The 22059-nt window shown below is 39.9% G+C and overlaps 2 protein-coding genes across 5 annotated transcripts in view; one reads left to right on the top strand and one right to left on the bottom strand.

The window, feature by feature from the left end:
• Positions 1-22059, top strand: part of LOC116842081 (FMRFamide receptor-like) — a 56892-nt gene that overhangs the window by 4233 nt on the left and 30600 nt on the right. The window lies entirely within an intron of this gene.
• LOC116842080 overlaps positions 1-22059 on the bottom strand; it is a 105973-nt gene that overhangs the window by 70872 nt on the left and 13042 nt on the right. For 2 of the 3 annotated variants that reach the window (XM_032810768.1, XM_032810769.1), the window contains exon 2: positions 3020-3127. In XM_032810768.1, coding sequence (XP_032666659.1) covers positions 3020-3056 — 37 coding nt within the window. In that variant the 5' untranslated portion in view covers positions 3057-3127. Of the gene's footprint in view, positions 1-3019; positions 3128-3401; positions 3451-22059 lie in introns of those variants that run through there. The other variant, XM_032810766.1, reaches the window with a different exon arrangement.

The following is a 22059-nucleotide window of genomic DNA, read 5'->3' as shown; positions in this document are numbered from 1 at the left end:
CGACTCGGTGGAGTGGGCGGGCGAAAGGGCAAGGGAAAACAAACGAGGCCAAAAATACGGTGTGTAACGAGACGTTAAGAGACAGGACGACGGTGCGGATCTGAGTCCACGATCAAAGGAACCTAGAACAATAGCCGCGAGGAAATCGTATGTGAAAATCCTGAGATAGTGTGACTCGATAAACGCGCTTAACCCTTTGAACCATAGAATGCACGTTGGCGTCACTTTTCTTCTTTTTTAATGTGATTTTAGTTAATTCATGGCGGTAGACATATATAATCCATTATATTATTATTGTACATTATCTCGCATAAACGTAAGTAAAATTTGAAGTTTACTTATTAAATTATTATGAGCAAATATAGTCATCCTTATCATCCATCAAATTTGAACGTTTAATTGTTTAATTGTTAAATTATTATGAACAAATAAGAATAAAAAAGAGGCACTTTTTCAGATAAAAATAATTTAGGACTAACTATTAGGAATCAACTATTAGGCGCACTGAAACAATAACAGTTTACTCAGACTGACACTATTTTACATATTTTTTCTGTGAGCCCTATTTTCCATAGTAAACTATTGAAATATTGCTAATATGTATGCTGCAAGTTTTTAGTATCGAAAGGCAAATATTTCTTTTCATATTTATGTCGAGAAGATGTTACCTCCGAATAATGTCAAAGACAAGGTTACCAATACGGAAAATTTATGATCGCCATATTGGAGCCGCCATTTCGAATTTTTCGATCTCAAATTCGTAATCAGTGAATTCGAAATCCGCCACAATGTCCTCCAAATATGAAGAAACTTTACAGAGAAATAAAATGTACTCAAAGGGTTAACTAGATCTTGCTATCGCGCCACGTCCACGTGGTTTTTTTATCGGGCCTCCCCCCTCTCCTCCACCCTGATAGAAGGACCGTCAATTTTGTCGGAAAAATCTTAACTCTTAAAACTCGAAGTTTCGGCTGCTGAGCCAAAGCGCAGAAATCGGTTACACGTGTCGCGGCACAAAGTTATGGCCGCCGCCTAAAGAGCCGAAGATATCACCGAAGTTTTTCTGTTTATTACTTCGTCCCATCCGAGGCGAGTCTGGTCGTTATTTTCGTTATAAAGTCCAATTGTGCGTCGAGAGAAATGGCGCGTTAAAATTACTCGATGCCTCGGAAACGATTTGCGAGTATTTTTAAATACACGGCTGCTGTTAGCACGACGAAAGCTCTTTAACGTCCGCCTGTAAAGGCAGACGAGGAAGATCCATTTCATCGCGATAATTCGCGCCGTCGCTCCGTCGTCGTAACAGTCGCGCCCTCGACGTTCTTCAGAATTTCATCACCCGAGTCGAACGAAAGCGAGAGCGACCGTTTAAACTTCATAATGACTAATTAAGGAAGACGCGATCGGGGCACTTTTGTGCGACTGCTATAATTATATCTGCGCGGCGCGCGTCGCGTTGGCGAAATAACCGTGAAGCCGGAGCGCAAGCAAGTTTTAATGAATTATCAAGCCAAATTAAACTTTACCGATACAACTTTCGAAATGCATCGGGATTAATGCGATAACAGGTGTATGCAACGGCGAACGGGACGTGAATGTTGCCGGCATGTTTTATTCATGCTGTCGATATTTAACTGTCTCGACCGGACGCAACTACGATGAGAAATAATTTCAAGTGTCAAATCATCAGGGCTTCAAAATTTGACAGAGTGTCCTCCGATGAACGGACGCATAAGGACTCTTTTCTCTCTCCTGACATTTTCAAACTGCAGCTACTGCTTAGCCATCGCGTTGAGTTTCGAGAATCGAATTCAATAAAAGTTTCAAGGCGGATAATCGCTCTTTAATCGATTTGCAGTATTAAGTACCTCCGCAATTAGACGTCGTGCTGAGGAAAAAGGTCTAGTCTAAAGTCTCGCATAAGTATTCTCGAGTCAAAGTTTCGGTTCTGCACTGACCCTGCAAATTCCATCGAATTTGAAAGGTCAATGGGGAATTTCGAGGTGTAATGCTATTCCATACGAACGATTGCTGCCGTTTCCATTATGTTGAAGAGTTTAAAGAAGGATGTGCTAAGAGCCTTTAGGACTTTACGTCCTGCACATATTTTCATAAAATAGACAATGGGTTCGGAATATTATTCAATATTCGGTTATTTGGAAATGTCAATAACACTTAACTTTCATTCTCAATTTCAATAACCAATGGGCTAATTATGCAAACTAATTAATTATAAATGGAATATGTACAACAATTAAATATCAAATAATATTGAGTAAGAATTAATAAGTGAATATTTAAGATGAATATTTAATATTTAACTAATATTTAAGGAGCACACACATCATTAGCAGTTGAATAAAAGAACAAACTCCCTTTCTTCATGATTATTCCTTTTTTCATTGACGTTGGGAATTTTGATATGATTTAAAAATCAAAAAGGATGCAGAAAGAAAAAAAAAGTTGTAAAGGCAAAGATAGCGATTGTGTGCTCGAAAGCATCGATAGGAATTTAAATTTAGCTAGGTTTAAATCGGGCACACCAACAAGGATAAACAGAAGTGGAAAGGAAACATTGGCAAAATCAAAATGCGACTTCCAGACTGCGGAGCGTTGTCAAAAGCGCGAATCAACACACGTGAGATTTACTTGGAGATTTTCAATTTCGACTCGCTTTCGAATTTAATATATTCGACGTAATTCAATGTACTACCGTAAACTCAAGTCTCATGTCAACGATTTTCGGCCGTGAAAAGTTCCAACCGGGCGTAAGATCGATGCAGTGAATCGTCTCGATTATCGCGTCTGAATGGGCGCGTTATCGACCTTGCCGGCCTGGCCCGGAATTGACACGAAGGTCGATCGTGTCCTGCGGAATAATTCGATCGTATTCCGCCAGGGCTGTATTTAACACTACTCAGCACGCAGTTATTCCGCTGGATATTATATTTTCGCGACATTTTCTTCCACGACACTGACTAGATCAATTAATCATACAAACTAACAAACATGAACTCACCAAACGATGTGTCGCTGTCGCATGCTCGCTCTGGCATCTTCGTTGCTGTGTCCTCGTCGGGCCCTCTCGTCAGGACCTCGTTGTGTCCTCTCACACTGCTCAGTCACACTGTCACAATAACACCGTTAACATTCCCGAATACTTCGAACAAGATTCAATAAATAACAATTAATCGCGATCGCGCACGATAATAAACGCGATGTCATTGCGCGGCAGAGCCGAAGTTCCGGTGATTGTATATTCGTAAATGTTTCTTCTCGGAAAATTACTGCAAGAAGACCTTACACGCCACTCATACGCGAGAAAATACCGTCACGGACGAGATTCGTGAAGATTCTATAAACAGAACGATTTATTGTAAAAGTTGCTTCAAATATCTCACACCGACTTATCCCTCTATGCGTCTTTCCACGTCGAACCGACAAAGTAAACTGCTCGACGGCAGATTGACACAAACGTTTTTGTGTACATACGCGGCTGTTATTGTCGAGCACCTCGCGTTAAGCGACGATCACGCAATACATGATTTCTAACTTTGTTTATTGTGTAAAGACTGTGTTTATTGTGTAAAGACTGTGTCTATTGTTCGAAATTACCCGTAAGATAACAGATTCACACAATACACGATTTCATGCCTCCTGACACGCAGCTCTCAGTTCACTACATAGATTTTCCGATAGCAATTCATGTAGTGAACTAAACTGCTGATCAGCATGCACGTAAGAAGTCATAAAATCGTTCATGGTGTGATTCTAACTTAAGACTGTGTTTATTGTTTAAAATTACGGATAAGAGATTCGTTCAAATCCCAAAACAGAAACTGATAAATTGCGAGATACGCGGTGTTCCTGTTGGAACTTTTCTCCATAGATTTTTATACAATGCTCAGAATGTTATATGTATATTTGCACAGTCAAAAATTGATGCAACGTGCAAGTGGTGATGGAAATGGTCATATCTCGGAAAGGCACATTTTTATCGGTTTTTTAATGTCAATTAATGAATATGAAAGTCAATCCAAGTCAAAATTTTGATCCTATTTCGACCTTAATATTCTATTCAATGTTTATTTTGATATTCTATGTGTATGTGTTTGTGTGAAACTTATATTAATTTCTTTTGATTCTATTTAATCTGAAAACTCTATCGAGAGTTTTAGAGTAGAGAGCCTATTTAGAATCTATAAGTGGCATTTTATGTCTTTTCTTTTATTTAGAGACGCTAAGTAAAACTTTAATCTCCATGTGTATTAAACATACATACATGATCTATATATTCTGATCCTTCAAAATATACAGATGTTAGAAAGTTCAGATCGAAAGTTGAAAAATTTCAATTTGAAAAAGCTCATAACTTTAGGGGATTTTCTCTCTATTCTCTCTCTCTCTCTCTCTCTCTCTCTCTCTCTCTCTCTCTCTTCCCCTTCTCTCTCTTTTTCTCTTTCTATAATATACGCTCTTTAAATCTTGGGTCCTTTTCTCTTATATCCTGTATATGCTCATTTCGCCTTGCCGAGATATGACAGCAAGATTTATCTATGCATTATGTCTGAGTAGTCTAGATATTCTATAGAAGCGCTCTTTTCTCGCCCCGAATTGCACTTTCCGGGTTTCGGAGCGCTGCGCGCTTGAATAACAAATGAGACACGTGATTTCGGAAGGGCGAATTTTTGGAGACGGATTTATTCTCGACACGCTATTATATCCGCGGGCGCGAAACGACGTACCGTGCGAAGGTCGTAGCGCGATTTCCGCTTCCCGCCGTCGGTTGACGAATTATATACAAGGAAAAATATTTCACGAGGTCGATAACAAATTGATTCCTCAATAGGGATCATCGCGTCACGATCGCCCGCGGGACGACTCCCTCGCGATTACGGTCCCGGCCATTACAAGATATACGAAAGGGGAAAAGGGAGAGCCTCGCGCGCGCGGTTTGGAGACCACTTGGCACGTTTCTTTGTAGCATCTTCGAGAGAATCGAAGCATAGAATGTAAAGTGGAACAAAGCTCTCGATCGCGAACTTCTGCGACCGGTGACCAACGGCGGGAAATACTTGAAGAGAGGCATAAAAAAACTGTCAGACGGAAGCCCTTTGAGGAAGTCACCGCGAAATGCTGCCACCCCTACTTGTCTTGCGATCTCGAGATTGCTCGAGGGTCTGACCTTTATCTCGATTTTATAACTAGCTAGTCAAGGCGAAGAAAAACAGTTTTTTTACGGCTATATAAACCACGAATATCGTAGATCGCGCGCGCAATTCGGCAACGTTACTCGAGAGCCGTAAATTCTTTGTGGAGTACGAGAACTTCCCATGTCGCAGTGTTTACAAATCACAACTGGAAGCTCGTAAAAAAAAACAAGGAAAAAAGAATTGCTCGGCAATCGATTTCTAATTAATTAAAAATATCACTCGTATCTCTCGCCATTTTTCCCCATCGCCGACATCGATGGAGGAAATGGATTTCGCGAGGTATAAATAACGCAGAATTTGTGTTTTGAGAGGCCATATTGCGCCGGTGGAAAAATATTTATCGTCGATGATACACCCAGCGCTCGATCGTTACGATATTAAAAATTCGCAGGTGAATTAATAATTTACCGAGTCGTCAAGATTCGTGAAATGTCAGCCAATGTCCACTTCGGGAATTTCCCCCTCATCCGTCGCACAGGGCTTTCCGCCGAAGAGCCGATCGACGCAAACTTTCAATTGCCGCCATTTGAGACGAACAGCTTTCATCGTGCTTAAATTATTCATTGCGCGTTTACGGAATTTGACCGAATTGCTCCGCCGGATATCTTCGTGCGCGTTTCGTGCCGGCTGAAAGTTGAGGGCGCATCCTCACGAGACTAAAGCCGCAATTTACCACTGGCTATTGAGGCGGCCCTTACGTCCTGTGTAACGTGGCTTAACTAATTATAACTCGCCAAATTAAACCGCAGAATGAAGATCAAACCGGAATTCGCGGCATCCTCGCGAGTATGTCGATTCGGTGCGCGTGGAAGCTTATTGTTCTTTTTTCTTTTCTTTCAGAATGCATCTCGAAACAAGAATACCGCACGAAATTGCTTGTATTAACGTGAAGTTTGGTTTTAACGAAGTAACCAACGCGCGTTTTGCTTGAAGCACACAGAATTTCTGCCTCTTATGATCTAAATATAAGGCCCGTGTTAATAGTTATTATTTGAAACTCTTCTCGAGCGAGATAAAAAACATTGAGATAAAAAATATTTACAGTGGATACTAAAAACATATTATATCAATATGAAATATTTTTTATACAAGGAAATATACATTTTCTGGAAACACATTAGCATGAAAGCAATCGCTTATTCTATTTAAATAAATGGAATTTAGATTTAATTAACACATGTTATTAGCATCCAACGAATAAATATTGTCACTCGTATCATAATTCAACTGTAAAACTTGGATCCATTTCTGAATAAAAATCAGAGCATCTTACAGGAGACAAGTTTCAAGTGACAGCTATTGATACGGGCCTAAGAGCCAGAAATTTCGTTTTCTTCGCTCAATACGCGTCGGTTCACTTGTTACAATAAAAGTTGTTAATGACACAACGCATACTTTTTTCTCCGCGCGTTATTAGAAGTTCGAGTTCTCGCCGAGTCGAACATAGAGTGCGTTAAGACGGAAATAACTTTAAGTAAATTGTATGGCTCTTTCATGGGCTTTTGGGGCAGCGCTATTCGGTACTAACCAGGCGGAATATAAATTACAACGACTATTTCTCCGACGGAGACATCCATTTATCCCCCGTCGCCCCTCTCTCTCTCTCTCTCTCTCTCTCTCTCTCTCTCTCTCTCTCTCTCTCTCTCTCTCTCTCTCTCTCTCTCTCTCTCTCTCTCTCTCTCTCTCTCTCTCTCTCTCTCTCTCTCTCTCTCTCTCTCTCTCTCTCTCTCTCTCTCTCTCTCTCTCTCTCGAACATTTAATTTATATCTCTTTTCCCCAAGCACGCTAGAGACCGTTTATGATCGCTCGTTAGCGGAGTTAATAACTGTAATCGTTCCTAAAGGTAGCACGCGACGATTAGCCGTCGTCGGTTCGGTCGAAATCAATCTGTATTTCGGGCGGAAACGAGATAAAGAGAGACGAGTACTGCACGTCGTCCTGTGCTGCTCGTTAATAACTTCTCCTACGCGTTTGCGTTTATTTTCATACGCGCGCGCGCGCGATCGCGCGACGAAATAATTAAATTTCGTCTCACGTCAGCGCGCATAAATTTTTCGCGTCGCACGCCGTTTAGCAGCATGGCGATCGTCATCGAAGCTCAACGAGGCGCTGGTCATTTTATATTCATAATAAATGGCGCAGAAGCGCGATTATTATCATTATTATCGTAGCCATTATTTATCAGCCAACGATTACAGGGAAAGGCGACTTGCTCGTTACCGTAGTTTATCTTTTTTCGCCACTTTATATTTCGCTGACAACACAATTAACGATTCCATCCAATATTATAAAATGCGTTATTGTCAATTTCATCGTTAATTTATATTATAATTCGATACGTTGTATCTCCGTGGAACAAAAACCGGCAAGTGCCGTCAATGTCATGACGATGACAGCGCTTTGTCGTTAATTGGATTCGTTATACCGCGCGTACATTGCATGTATAGTGAAACGCGAAGTAAAAATTACCCGTGAAGACGACGATAGAGATAAAGGTCTTCTTCCGCGGACAGGAAGTGCGCTGCGCGCTTCGCTATTCGTTCCGCGACGCGATTACGCGCGATTTGCATTGATACCGATTCAATTATGTCGTGTGTGCCGCGGTACAACTTCGCTGATACTCGTTCCACTCCCCCGCTAGCGATTGATAAAGTCGATCGGAATTAATTGCCACCGTCAGTCGCGCGATCTGATACACGCGGCTGCGGCGGTAATTTGTGCTCAACGACGGACGCGTTGCCTCCGCGATACGTGTCGATACGCGCTGGTGCGCTTGGGATCGATACCTTTTGAAATAACGAAGTTACACGAGCGAACGACAAGCAATACGGCGCGGCAAAATATGTAAACTACATCGCCTCGTGAACACACGGACACACACACGCATACACACACATACACGGCGCGATGATGCGTCCCGTGCATCGTCGCTAACGTGAGAAGCTTTCATTACGAATCGATTACCTCTAACATATTAAACCGTGGCTTTCGTTTTGAAGAACAGATAGAGAGGATACGAGATATCCGTCGCATTTCCCATCCTGCATGCTTATTCTGTTATAATTGATGACAATATCGTTATGGTTAAGCGTCATTACGCAATATATTGTGATATTCCGAGTCGAAATTTTGATCCTACCTTCAGCCTCACTATTTTCAACATGTATTTTGATATTCTGAAGCTTATAATAACCTATTTTAACGCTAAAGAAAATGAAAAAGAAAATGTCGAACATCATCAGAGGCAAAGTAAGAGTAAATTGTATCATTAGAATTAACAACTTTGCTAACTCGGCTTCTAAAGCATTGTAAAATTTATAACTTATCTATACGGTTTACATGAAATATGTCGCCAAAAATTCGTATACGTTACATATAAAATTATATTATTTTGACACTTAGAAATGGCAAACTCAAAATTCGTGAAAATAGCAGTTACAGTGTGTTTAATTAATGTACGGGTATGTGAAGAATTTAACCCGAAAGTTCCTACACGGATCGATTTCGATACAAAATGCTTTTCCACCATGCACTTTGTACAAAACAGATAATGGATTAAAAACATGGATAAACAGCCTGTGGTGAGGATCCTGGAATAAATTTCCAGTCAAGCGTATACTTTGGCGTATACCGTAAATCAAGCCTCGTAATTCAGAACGTGATCCCTTCGACTCGCGGCGAAATGCGCTTTGGCCCTGCCCGAGGCGACGATTATTGCAATGAAATAATGCCGGCGATGCGCGGCCGCGCGTACTATGTTAACGCGAATGCATTGTAACACGCGCCACTAAATTCTGATTATCTCAAGCCGCTCTCCACGACCGATACGGCATAGCCAATATTGTCCGTGCAAACTCAGCATGTTCAATAATAAATACGAGGACATACCGCGATGTAAACAAAGAAAACGGCCGGACTAAGAATAGGATAATTCGGTTACTGTCTCGGTTTGTCGTGCCAGTACATGAGACCGAGAGTTATTTTCAGTTTATCTTAAAGAAAGCAAGTTGAAAAAGAAAATCCGCACGCCAGCGCATTGAATTTATATAGACTAAATAGTTGGTGACTAAATATTCTTAATATTAAATAATTATGTTTGAATAAGCAATATACAGTGCGTGTTCTCGCATCGTTGGAATTTATCGCGAGTATAGAAAATAGTGCTTGCTGTTACGAATATTTGTTTTTATACAGGATATCCTGTGTTTAATGCGACATTGCTTTCTAGAGAAGCAATAGGAGACGCGTTTGTCGTTAACAGAAACACAGAATGTTTTTACGCTGTTTTCTAATTATCGTATTTTCCATTCTTTTCTCTCGCGTACGCGCTGCGCTCTTTCTAAGTAACGTGTAATTTAAAAGAATGTAAATAAGCCATGATTGTCTCAGTTTCAATAGTATAGTATTTCAATAGTATAGCCGACACCTCGGTTTCAATAGTAATTATGAACAAAAGTATATATATATATATATAAGTACTACACTGAGAAAAGAAAATGGTTGATCCAATAAAATTAAAGTTACTTTGGGTCCCAACTATACTGAGAGAAAAGTATTTGAAAATTTACTTGTGGGATATAAAGTTTATTTCTACGAAATAAACTTTTGTAAATAAATAAATAAATAAGTTTTCATTTACTTTTTTCTTAATATGTATTTTTTAATCACGAAATGTATTTTTATAACACGAAAATGATAGTAATAACAAGCGCACGTGCAAAGTTATTACCACTAACATTATAGAGTAGAATGTAATTTAATAAATAGTTTTTTTTACCACAATTTATAGTAATCATTTATGTGATTATAGCTTATAAACACCAAGTATTTTTTTCTCAGTGCTTCCATTACGCTGTCAAGCATTACGATTTATTTTATTTTTGCGATTCTTTCTTTTTTCAACTATAAATTACACGAGAGCATCTATTAGCGAATCCTGCGCAGTCGCTTCATTAATCAAACAAGATGCGATGCTGTTTGATGTTCCGAATCTTCTCTATTTCCTATTCGGCACTACACTAATTATAGTAAACCGCGCGACTATTCATCCGAATACGTTACGAGAGCGTTGTTTTCCTTCCGGCTGTTGTGTGCAAATACCGCGATACGCGCTATCACCTAAATGACCATCACGCGCAAAAAGGAGCACGGATAGGGTACGAAATGGATATGCCGGTGGCCCTTTACGCGAATCCCCGAAATAGGATATCCCGAAAATGGCGAATTGCGCTTCACCCACACGCCCCGTGCTTCACTCTCCGCTTTCCTCCATTTATGAAGAAACTTTTTTTAAAGAGATTTACGATTAGGACACGCGTATATACGGGATATCCCTCGGAAAAAGGCGGATTCTCTTTGCACAGATATTTTCCGATAGATTCATAATCTATCTTCCACCGACGAAAAATTAGATCGACGTGTGTGTATGTGTGTGAATTTTTCGCCGTTGCACGACGATAAATCGAGTTTCCGTCGAATATACGGTCGTTAGTTTCAGTTTCGCATTACCTTGACTTCGGGACCACCGTGTATAAGCAAACTAGGAGAAAGCTTTCGCGGTTAAAAGCCCGACAAGGTTGCGTCTAAGTTTCCTTACCGTCCATGATGATACACGTAAGAGCGTCGCGGAACGATACAAAAAGCCACGACTGGGGGCGGAGCGGCGCGAAAATAGCGATCATGAAAATTCGTCAGTGACAAATGATTCTCGACGCAGACTATGAAATGTAAATGAAGAAAGAGAACGTGAGTTTGTGTGTTATGTAAACGAAAATTTACGGTTACGAGTGAGAGCGATAAAAAACGAGAAAGAGATTCTCCGAGATTCGATATCCTAAGCTGTAACGAAACATTTAGCGATTCATTCTTTTTTCATTTGCATTTTAGAGCTCATATATATGCTCACTAAGCGCGCATATCTCTCGCCATTTGTAGAAAAAAACATTCTGTCAGTAGACAAAAGTATCATGCGTGTCAACAGGAGGATAAATAAAATCCTAATCTGTCTATATGCATGTGTTTCATCAATACCGATATTTCTAACGAAGATTCGCATTTTCAGGTCAGTTTACCAAAAATATAGAACTTTATAAAATATGTTCGACCGGAAATTCAGCTCACGTCGCGATTGAAAAAACATTCAGACAGGGTCACGCGTTGTTTGACGTCGCGTCGTAATTAAATTTTTGGGAAAATCAAGTTTCAAATTCATTTTATCGTCATTCTATTATTCTCGTGTTATTTTTACATTACTGTATATATCAAATTATATGTATTTTGTATAATAATTTTCAATTCAACAGCCACGGCCACAAAGGCCACATGCTTTATTTGTTGCTAGCTGTAGTAAAATTAAATTAAAAATAAAAGAAAATATTATTTCTTCTCTTCTGTCTTTCAATCAAATAATAACATAAAATTTAGCCAGGATGATCTAAATATGTAATAATGACAAAAATGACACATAACTCCTGCCTATTTAACCATTTAAAAGCTCTAAATTCAGGAAAACAAATAACTGTTTTGTTGTCCATTTAAAGAGAAATGTATAGTCCATATCTTAAAAAAAATATAAAGATTTTGAAAAAATTCATCTATATTGCAGCTAAAAGTAACACAAACAATTTGACATTGATTTAGAGTCTACACGATATGCGACGGTAGGCGGCAAATCAGACCCGCGTCTGGATTTAAGTATTCGTATAGGAGGAGTATAGAAAGAACTTGTTAAAATATAAAAATATTGTTAAATATAAAACTTGTTAAAATATAAAAATATAAAAATTCTGTATTATTTTTTATAAATTCTATACAAAATGGATATTTTGCAGCATAATTTTGCAGGAATTATATGGGTAATAAATACATCCTTAACGATCCTTAAGCCTGATCTGCAATATGCTTTTCGCTTCCAGTTTCTTATTCTTTATCTTTTCTAATTAAAGGTTTAAATCAGGCTCAAGATTTAAATCAGAAAAAGAAGCAGGAAGCAAAGAGACATTATAAATCAAGCTTTAGAGATACGATGCGGGCTCGATAGCGGGTCGGAAAAGAATTTAGCACGCGTGCGACAGCCAATGCGACAATCAACGGTAACGTAGCCCGTAGATGCAGAGCCTTAAGCGTTTATGCAGATTGCGCCAAGGCATTTGTGTCGAAAGCTCCGAGCCAAGATGATGACTGCCGTTAGGGTTACATTAAGACGAAGCTCGAGACGATGGATGGGAACGTATCGCGCGAATGCAAATGAACGATGCATACATAATTTAATGGAGCATATGATGAATACGGAAGATTCGTACGGCAAATTTTCCCTGCAAGAGACCGCCGAACGACGATGGGGACGGTATAACGCGACGGAAGCACGTCGCTTCTTTTTCCCCGGTCGATTCTGTCCGACGGTTTAATTGATCGCGGCCACATGGCTCGGAGGCATGCCATCCGGAATGTCGACTTTTAACACCGTAGAGTTTAACAACGGAGTACACCTACGTGAAAATTAATTCGCGCAAATGTCATCCAATCTGCCGATGTTGCGAATCCGACCTTTACGATTAATTCATTCCCAATCTGTTTCACAACAACGACAATGCGGCGTACGCGAAATTTTATTCTAGAAACGGAAACTTTATTTAGAAATGGAACGCGAATAATCCCCTTCGAGGTCGCGCGTGTCCAGTTTTTGTAAATCTGTGCTTTAACCCGGTACGCTCCACCGAGAATTCAATAAAGGAGTATTTTTTATATCAGGGTAATACATAACGCAAATATACTGCGCAGCTACACGCAGAAAAATACATACTGCGTTCAAGTAAATATTACTTGTTTCAAATATTTAATGAGTTAATATATCTGCGAATCTCTATCTAATTTCATCATAAACGCATTAAATTTATTCAAAATACATCCCGAAAATACATCCTAGTTGATTTAGTATTTAAATAGAGAATGCTAAATTGAAACAAAAATTCGATTTGCTTTATATAAATCCTGTTTTACCAACTGTTCCTTTGGTAAAACTTTACAATATTCTTGTAAAGAGAATAAATTTTTCTTTTGAGTGCATTATAATGAGCTTTTCTGGAATTTATCACGAGTATATAGTTTAGTATTATTGTCAAGAGAATATTCTCTGTTAAAGATAATTATTACTTGTGAAAGAGGAGAAAAGTACCGAGTAATCGTTTCTCTTAACAGTAGAATAGTATTTTTCTCGGTATATTCGTCCCGTTATTTTCTTATCTGTCTCTCCCTGTCGTAAAAAAATTCTTCCATAAGTTTTTTTACCTTCGCGAGAATACGACTTCTTTTCAACCGATTTGTTCTTTTAAATCATCATTTCGAATATCGTAGCTTTTATCACGGCGAATGCCAAAGTCGTGTTCTCTTTTTCACGTGCTCTCGCGTCGATTCTCATCGCCGCGGCGATCGTTCCGGCTAAAATCTCGGGCTTTGTTATTTCGCGCGAGATGTATACATAATTTGGCGAGACGCGTGTGCGCGAAGAGTTCGCCGGAAAGAATCACTGTGCGTCAGAGATGCGACCTAAAAATAATGTGAGCGCATTTCCACCCACACGTGCCATCAGGGGTGAATTTTTACGGAAAAAATGGCTGTTCCGCGCGGGAAAGCGGGGCGTAATCGGACATCTTATCATTTGTGTACTCAGTGAGAACAATATGAATGAAACGCCGATGCGAAATTTATTAAATGAATTAGTTTCAGAATTCGTATCCCGCGCGTCAGAAGCGCGCGGGAAATACAGTAAAACAAATGCGCGAGAGTAAATGCGAAACGAATTAATAGAGTGCTAGAAAACGCGTTTTAATATAATAACATTTTAATATATTAACTTTTCGTACAACGACGGATAAAATAGCGAAACAGTCGCACGTTGGTCTCATTGTTTACGATACTTCCGCGTAAATCTGCAAAATGACAAACACAACGCGAACGTAGCAAGTTAATCCTTACCTGGCTTTTATGTCGGCCCAGATAAACACGAAGCCGAATGGACAGAACTCCGGCCGATTAAACCTCGCTTTTTGCTTTGCCGCGCGGGAAGTTAAACTTTCGGAAAAGACGGACGAATCACGCGCGGAGAGAGAGTTTAGATAAAGAAATGAATTGTAGCTGCTGCGCGGTTGCACATGTGCAAATAAAACGAATGGAAAAAGTCACGCCAACAACGGGAACGCCGGCTGGTAGGGGGGATGTGAATTTCATTCCATTACAGTTTTTGTACTCGCGGCGCCTTCTGTCCGTTTCCTATTTTTCTAACCAGCCGATACCGAGATGATAAATTGATAACGAAATCACGACCGCGTGGCACCCACAGGCTGGCACTATTATTCGCAGTCTTGCGTCGAGATACATTGTGGTTAGTTTCTCTTTTTGTTAACTTGATCTCCGAGTCGTATTGCAAGAACTATACGACGGGTTAATTACGTTGCACAATTACGTCACGAATCTCTTACAATATACGGAGAAAATATTATAATTAAATAAAATATTATTAAATTAATTAAAGAAAATATTATAATTAAATAAAATATTATAATAAAATAAACATTATATTAAAATTACATTTCTTTCTCTATAACTCTTTTTGCTTATAACTCTATAATTCTTTTTTGCAAAGCTAGATTATTATAAAAATTGAAGTATAAATTGCTATAAAATTAGAGTATCTCCGACGATCTACCCGAATATACCATATAAAAAACATTCAAGTAAGTATAATAATTTTGTAATAAAACGTCACACACATGCATAACATTGTAAAACAAATATATAGCAATTTTGACCACAATTCTGTATTCTCCGAAATTACAGAAATTTTGTTGTAATTTTCACAATACTTCAATGTAATAAAATAGTGTTGTATCTTGGTTTAAAGATAAATAAGTGCCGTGGATCTTCGAGTAAATGAGAAAAAATGCCGATAAAACGACGGCGATGATTAAATTACACTGGATAAATCGGGTTACTAAATCGGGTTAAGTTTGCGTTACTAAACTAGAATTATTACGCTTTCCAGTCGGCTTTACGAGCCGACGGTTTACGAAAACCGGGTTTATACCAACGCGAATGCAACTCGTACCCTAATTTCGATCAAGCGAAGCTCCCCCGTTCGCGAGAAGTGCGTGAATTTACGATAAAGTTTCAAGGCCTAACGAACATCTCGCAGAAAAAAACATTTCGCTAAGTCGAGGAAAGAGCGACGCATTACGCTCGTAAATTCGAAGAAAAATGTGTCACAGATCTCGCTTAAACAGTTCCTCGAGGAGAAGTCTTTTCCGATAGTTTTAAGATATTTTCAATAAAGGAATTTAAATATCTTGAATTTATACGCACGACGTACACACAGAGAGAATATTGTGCTAAAAATTACGTTAAAATTATACTTCTTTTTACAAACTTTATTTTTTGTAAAGCTGGATTATTATACTATTTCCCTAAAGCAATTGTATATGTTTGTTTTATCGACCCAGCAGGCTGAGTCAATATTTATATAAAATTTCCTTATATATTTTCGTATATATCTTTGGCCCATTGCTAGCAAGGCTAATGTCCTCCAGCAATTAAATATTTAATTAAGCGTACGGCACTTAAGTCAACTATAATAAATATTAACCTGGGGGATTTTGTCCTCTAGGAAACATTAACTGAAAAATAAATTACTATAAATTACTATAAGAAAATAGATAATTTGACGATGCGCCGAATATATGATATAAAAAACATTCAAGTAATTAAAATAATTTTTAGTAAAAAGTCAAATGTACATAATATGTTTTAAACAAATTCGTGGTAATTTTGATAACTCTGTGTGATCCAGAATTAGAGAAGCTGTGTTTTTTAGTGCAATATTTTCTCCGTACATTAAGTATATATCGCGTTAAAATAATATTGCGGTATAATTCTGTGTCGCTGTGAAAAAATTACCGCGGCACGGCGACGAAATAAATAGCGCTAATAAATGGCAGACACTCTGATGAGACGGAGAATCCCCTTCACTGTTACAATAACGCTCGAGATCTTTTTATTGTCGCTCTTCGCTTGCGGGGGTAGAAAATCACTCTTCTTTAAATATACCCGAGTTAAATGGAGTTAAGTGGAAGATTAAGATGATTCGAGAAACGCTTTCGCAGATGAACAGGGGAACGTTCTACTGAAGAAATCGCCAAGAAAGTTAAATCATCGCAAATCTCTCGGAAGCTCGCCGTCAGAGTCACACGCGTGGGTTGCAAAACATTCTGTGTGCACCGCGACGAATTAAAAAGAATCCTGCTGCTATCGAGTTTAGGTTATCGTGCCTACATAGAAAAATACTGCATTCGAATAAATATTTAAGTATTTCATAAGTTTGTATATTCGCGAATTTATCATAAACGAATTTACCACAACCCAAGTCGAAATTTTGATCCTACTATATTCCACTTAACGATTTTACTTTAAGACTCCAAAACTCATATTAGTCTCTTTTGATTCTATTTAACCTAGTAACTTCTAAAGAGATCTTTTTTAGAATTTACAAGTGGCATTTTGTGCGTCCCTTGCCATTTGAAGGCGCTGAGTAGAATTTCAGTTTCCATGTATTCTCGAGTAGCATTTTAGTTATTAAGCATATACACTGATCTTTCAGAATATACAGATATTTGGAAGTTCCGGTTATATGTGTGTGTGTGTGTGTGTGTGTGTGTGTGTGTGTGTGTGTGTGTGTGTGTGTGTGTGTGTGCGTGCGTGTGTGTGTGTGTGAACGGGCTTCAGGTAGAGCTAAAGTTTCGACACGGGAAGGATCAAATTTACTTAAAATTCATTCTGAATTCTAACAAGTTTAGCATTTCAACCAAGAATATTGAATTAAAATTAAATTTTTATTTGCTTATTACATAGAATCGGATCAACACTTTTTCTTCGATAAAATTTTATAATATATTTACTACGAAAAAAATTTTTTTTGAGTACACGATAACGAGCTTTTATGTGATGAGTATATTTTAAAACTGAAAATTATCAAGAAGATATTCTTTGTTGAAGACAATCATTACTTAGAAGAAGGAAAATAAACTGAGTAATCGCTTTTCTCAGCAGTGAAATGATATTTTTCTGTATGTAATTACTAACTGGTTCTTATTTGTTTACCGTTCTATATTTAAATGGAATTATCACTTTAGATAAATTATACTCGTTTGATAAAATAGATAACATTTACTTGAATGAAGAGACAAAAAGAGCCACAGGTCAAGTCGTGATGGTAATTACTGAAGGTATCAACACGCCGTTGAATCCGCGCATCCCTAATTGAAACGGACTACGGTGGTTTCCTGCTCGTAAATCTCCAAGTAAATACGTTCGCTGTTGTGAAACGAACACCTGCACGTCGTCGTACTGCCGTATCGTACAATTCGCGCGACACCACTTCTCCTGTTACAATCATTCGCCGCGAACAGCCTCGCAACGTTAACGGCCTGCTTTACGCGCGGGAGACATCAGAGTCTAGTTAGCCGGTAGTTTCTCGTAACTAGCCGAGTCGAAATTTTCGTTTCACATTAATCCTGCAGGATTGGTCGAACTGAAAGATTTCTCGATGCGACATTATTTTAAAATGAATCTGTAAAATTGTTCCTGACTGAATCAGTAAAAAAGCTATTTCACCGATGAAAAGCGAGCGTTGATTGTTGGAGTATTGTGTTGACTTTTTTTTGGTGTTTCGTCTTATATCTCATTGTTTTCCATGAGTGGGAGCAAAATTTCACCGCAAAATTTGCAGCACACAAATTTGTTGTACGCTGTACCGAGTCCAGCTTTCTGCATATGTGACGACGAAATTAACAGCTTCTATGAGTTTTACATGCGATGATGTTGTCTATATTTAAAAGGTGCATCAGTAAAGAGAACAGTCGTTACTGTTAACTAATTTCAGCGCGATTCTACTGATTACTATACTGAGACATCACTTACACCATTTACATCAAGAAAAGAATATTGCACCTCGAGACTCGAAAAAGGACATTTGTGCAGCATCAGAATACAACAATAGTCTACGCAGTGTTGCATCCCGCGAGACTCTTTTTAGTCAGATGAAATTCGCAAGGTTAATGTGGAACCAAAATTTGGACTCGGCTACTCGGTTATACGATATTCCACATCAGCGAGAGATCTCGCAACTCATTTGCGAGAATGAAGCTTCGAGGTTGAAAATTGCGAGCGCGCAACCGCTGGTGGGCGATCATCCAAGTTCGTTCGTTCGTATCGTACTTATGAAAAAGAGAAACTCGAAGCTTTTTCAAAACACGCAGACGTACACTGCGCGCTTTATCCCGCAACGCGCGTTTTCATTCCGTCCTCTTCATTATCTCGAAGTCCCTTCTCTTGTCCCGGAATTTCTAACTCGCATTAATTCGCGGTGTGCCGAGTAAAACGCGACAATACGCGCCATTTTAATAATTCTCATGATTCACCAAGTCGCGAGCGTAATTTTCCACGAAGCTAATAAGCTTGCTGTACGAAAGGCGGATGAAAACTGGCGATGCAATCGCGGAAACGCCGCCGCGCTCTCGTATTGTTATCGAGCGAGCGTACCTTCTGACACGGGCTAGCTTTCAGCAGGGAGCGGTTGTTCCCTTTCATCCCTTATATCCAGTGTCCCTCTTATCGCGACGCATTCGGCGGTATTGTACGTAACTACATGTACATGTGTGTGTGAGTATGTGATGCGCAACGTGCACTAGCAACGACAGATAAGTAAAACGCGATGCCACCTCTTGATTAAAGTAAGAACAAGACGAGACGCGAGACATAATAGCGGCGGCGCTCTCGGGTGAGGTGCGCTCTCCTGACTGATTAAATGCGACCGAAAATGCGGGACGCGTGTGTCCCTGGTGTGTCTCGCCGGTAAATTATTCCCTCCCCGTCTCGGAGTGAATTACCGCCGCCGACCCGACGTATCGGCGCTGTTCTCGCTCTGCGTTCTCGTTATCGATAATCGCGTTTCCCAAGCCCGTCCGATTAGTGATCCCGTCCGTTTAATTGATATTAATTGCCGGCCCGTATTAATAAAAGTAGCGCCTGTTCCCGCTGAGCTTGCATCACGCCCCATGAAAATGGAACGAGCGCTTTTTACAACGGCCCGCGCTTGCTCGCTCGCTCCTTCCGCCTGCGCGCGTCCCATCCTGCACACCATTCGCGTTTAATCCACAACTCGTTTCGCGCGGCGAAACGCGCGAAATGGAGAAATATTATCTCCGTAATTCGAGCGTTCTTCATGCCGCCGAGATGGCAAGCTCGTCTTTTACGACGGCATGGGCGAATTGCCGGGTCGTAACGTCACGACGACTTTGTCTACAGTCGTTCGTCGCACCGAGAAGCTGCAACAAATGCACAAGTTTTGCGCACTTCTCGGCGTATAACGCGGAAAACGAGCGCGTGCGTTGCCATGGGAGCAGTGAAATCGCGCCGGCAATCATCCTCAATTTTGCGCGCGCTTTCTGAGGGAAGCAGCCAATCCGGCGAGATTTAATTTTCTCGATAGTGGCACAGAGACTTTGTCGAGTCGCGAGTTTGCTCGCGGTTCCGCGGCTTCAAGGAGAGACGTCGCGAGATCGTGACACACTCCCTTTCGACGGCTACGGAACCGCAAGCTCATATGCGATTTATGGCAGAGTCGCGGTCGTAAGTTCAATTAAGTTCCCAAGCCGCGAAACGATAAATCGCTGCGGCGCGAGCGCCGTGGAAAACTTAAATTGTCTGCCTTCCTTCTTGTCGTGGAGATCCGTCGCGGGAATCTCAGGAAATCTTAACCACGAGGAACACAGGAAAGACGTGAGCGATTCAACATCCGCTCGACGAAACCCACATCCTGTTCCGCGGCTGTGTCCGAGGAGAGGAGGTCCCTTCCATCCGGAAGCATCGCGAGGGAAACAATATCCATCGCGAAACACGCGCATGGATGCAGAGGGTTTTCAAAGGGAATCGTGGAAACTTTCACATAATTTATTCTTTACGCACTTTTCTTTAATATGAAGAACAACAGAGATCCCAAACCGCACAATTATTAAAAGATATCTTAAAGTTATGTTAACCCTTTAACTACAGTTGTCGTCAATAGAAGAGGAATTTTCCTGAAACACGGCTGTCGTCAATAAGCGATTTTATAATTTTACTTGGTTTTGTATCGCGGCAGGATTTTTAAAATCATTCCCGTAGCCAAAAGATTAAAGAAGACTTCCAAAAGACATGCTATTTCGCTTAAACGTCTTTTGGAAGCACTTCGTCTTTTAAACGTTTTCTGAGACATCTTTTTGTTTGCGCTGTCTGGGATATTTTAAAATCAAATCTATTAGGCTTGTATCTTGCATGAGAGGATTGTACTAAGGATGAGATCACATTTTCTTAGATATAATTCTCAGGCTTTGAGATCAAAAGTAACATTGATAGTGTCAATTGTTACTCTTTGCATGCAGAAACTGGACGCCGATCTTTAATTTGTAATGGACGTCCAGAAAGAGAAGGAGACGCCTCCATTCGCGTTGATCGGTTTCTCCGCCGACCTCGCTGACGAGGCTATCGCGTAGAAAAGCGCCACTCGCATTCGCGTATATTCCACCCACGACTACTGACGGACGCAACAAATGAAAGATCCACGATGTACTCCTCTCACGCTTCACCCGCACAAGATTCGTCTATCGTATCCTCGTCGACGAGATAAGGCACATCGAGGTAGAACGAAGGAAATACGTACGAGACGAAGGAGAAACGAGATAAACATGGTCACCCTCTTTCGCACCCGGGCAATTCTTCGTCGTGAATTATCTCGTTTGGTAGCCCGATTGCGCGCGATGAGTTCTGTGAGTGAAGATCCCGGGATAACTCCCGGAATCTCTTAAGAGCGATCCTTAATCCATGGACCTGCACCGCGTGATTTATCCCTCCTTCTCGGGACTTTTAGCTATATCGGCCACTTCAGGAACTGTCCGTAACCCGTGAAAATATCCGGGACGAACGAGAAGGAAAGCAGTTTTCGGTTGCCCGCTTGCCGATAATCTCAATAATTCTCAACTTGTAACATCAAACGAAATGCGAGTTCTCCCTTAAATTGAAACTTCGCGCGCCAAGTAGATACAACCCTCGCTCCTTCGTTTCAACAAATTTTCAAATATTATGGTTGTAATTTTCCAACTTATGGAGAAAACCTGAAGAATGAAATTACGGAGAAATTATAAAGAACAAAATTTCAGAAAGAGTTTATGAAATATTGAAAGTCAGTAAACCGCACGATCGTATCGATATAAAATATTTTTAGCGAATAAATATATAACTGTTGTACGTGAAATTGTTAAAACGCGACGGAAGGATATTGCCTTGCGGAGGAAAATAACAGCTTATGCATTGGGAATTTATACCTCGGGCACTTTTGCTATCGCTACAAGAATTTGCATTGTCTGCCCGGCACGTTTGCCTCTGCAGAATCCGACTGTTCGTAACGGTCGCCTTAAAAGCAGCACGCAGTTTGAACTTCTCGTCAAAATTTCATTAAATAAACTACACTCTAATGCATGCAAATCGGGAAAGGATAATTGAGGGAAGAGTAGAGAGATTGCATAATTCTATAGTAAATGGCTGTAGCTTTCAGAGAACAAATGAGCCATAACAAGTAGCACGCGTTACATTGACTATTAAAGTTACATAAACGTTAATAACGTTTCTACGATAAAGACATGACAAATATTGAACTGGAATAACTAAAAAATTAAAAATACACAAAAACAAACACTAATATGATTTATTTGAAATAAAATCAGGCACTTTCCTCCGCAATTTTTTTTCGTAAAAACAAGAAGAA

This window comes from Odontomachus brunneus, unplaced genomic scaffold (assembly GCF_010583005.1).
Source record: "Odontomachus brunneus isolate Ranch 3 - 2012 unplaced genomic scaffold, Obru_v1 Obru_scaffold_021, whole genome shotgun sequence".
Classification (NCBI taxonomy): Eukaryota; Metazoa; Arthropoda; class Insecta; order Hymenoptera; family Formicidae; genus Odontomachus; species Odontomachus brunneus.
Note: the sequence above shows the minus strand (reverse complement) of the source record. Positions and strands in the feature narration are given on the sequence as shown.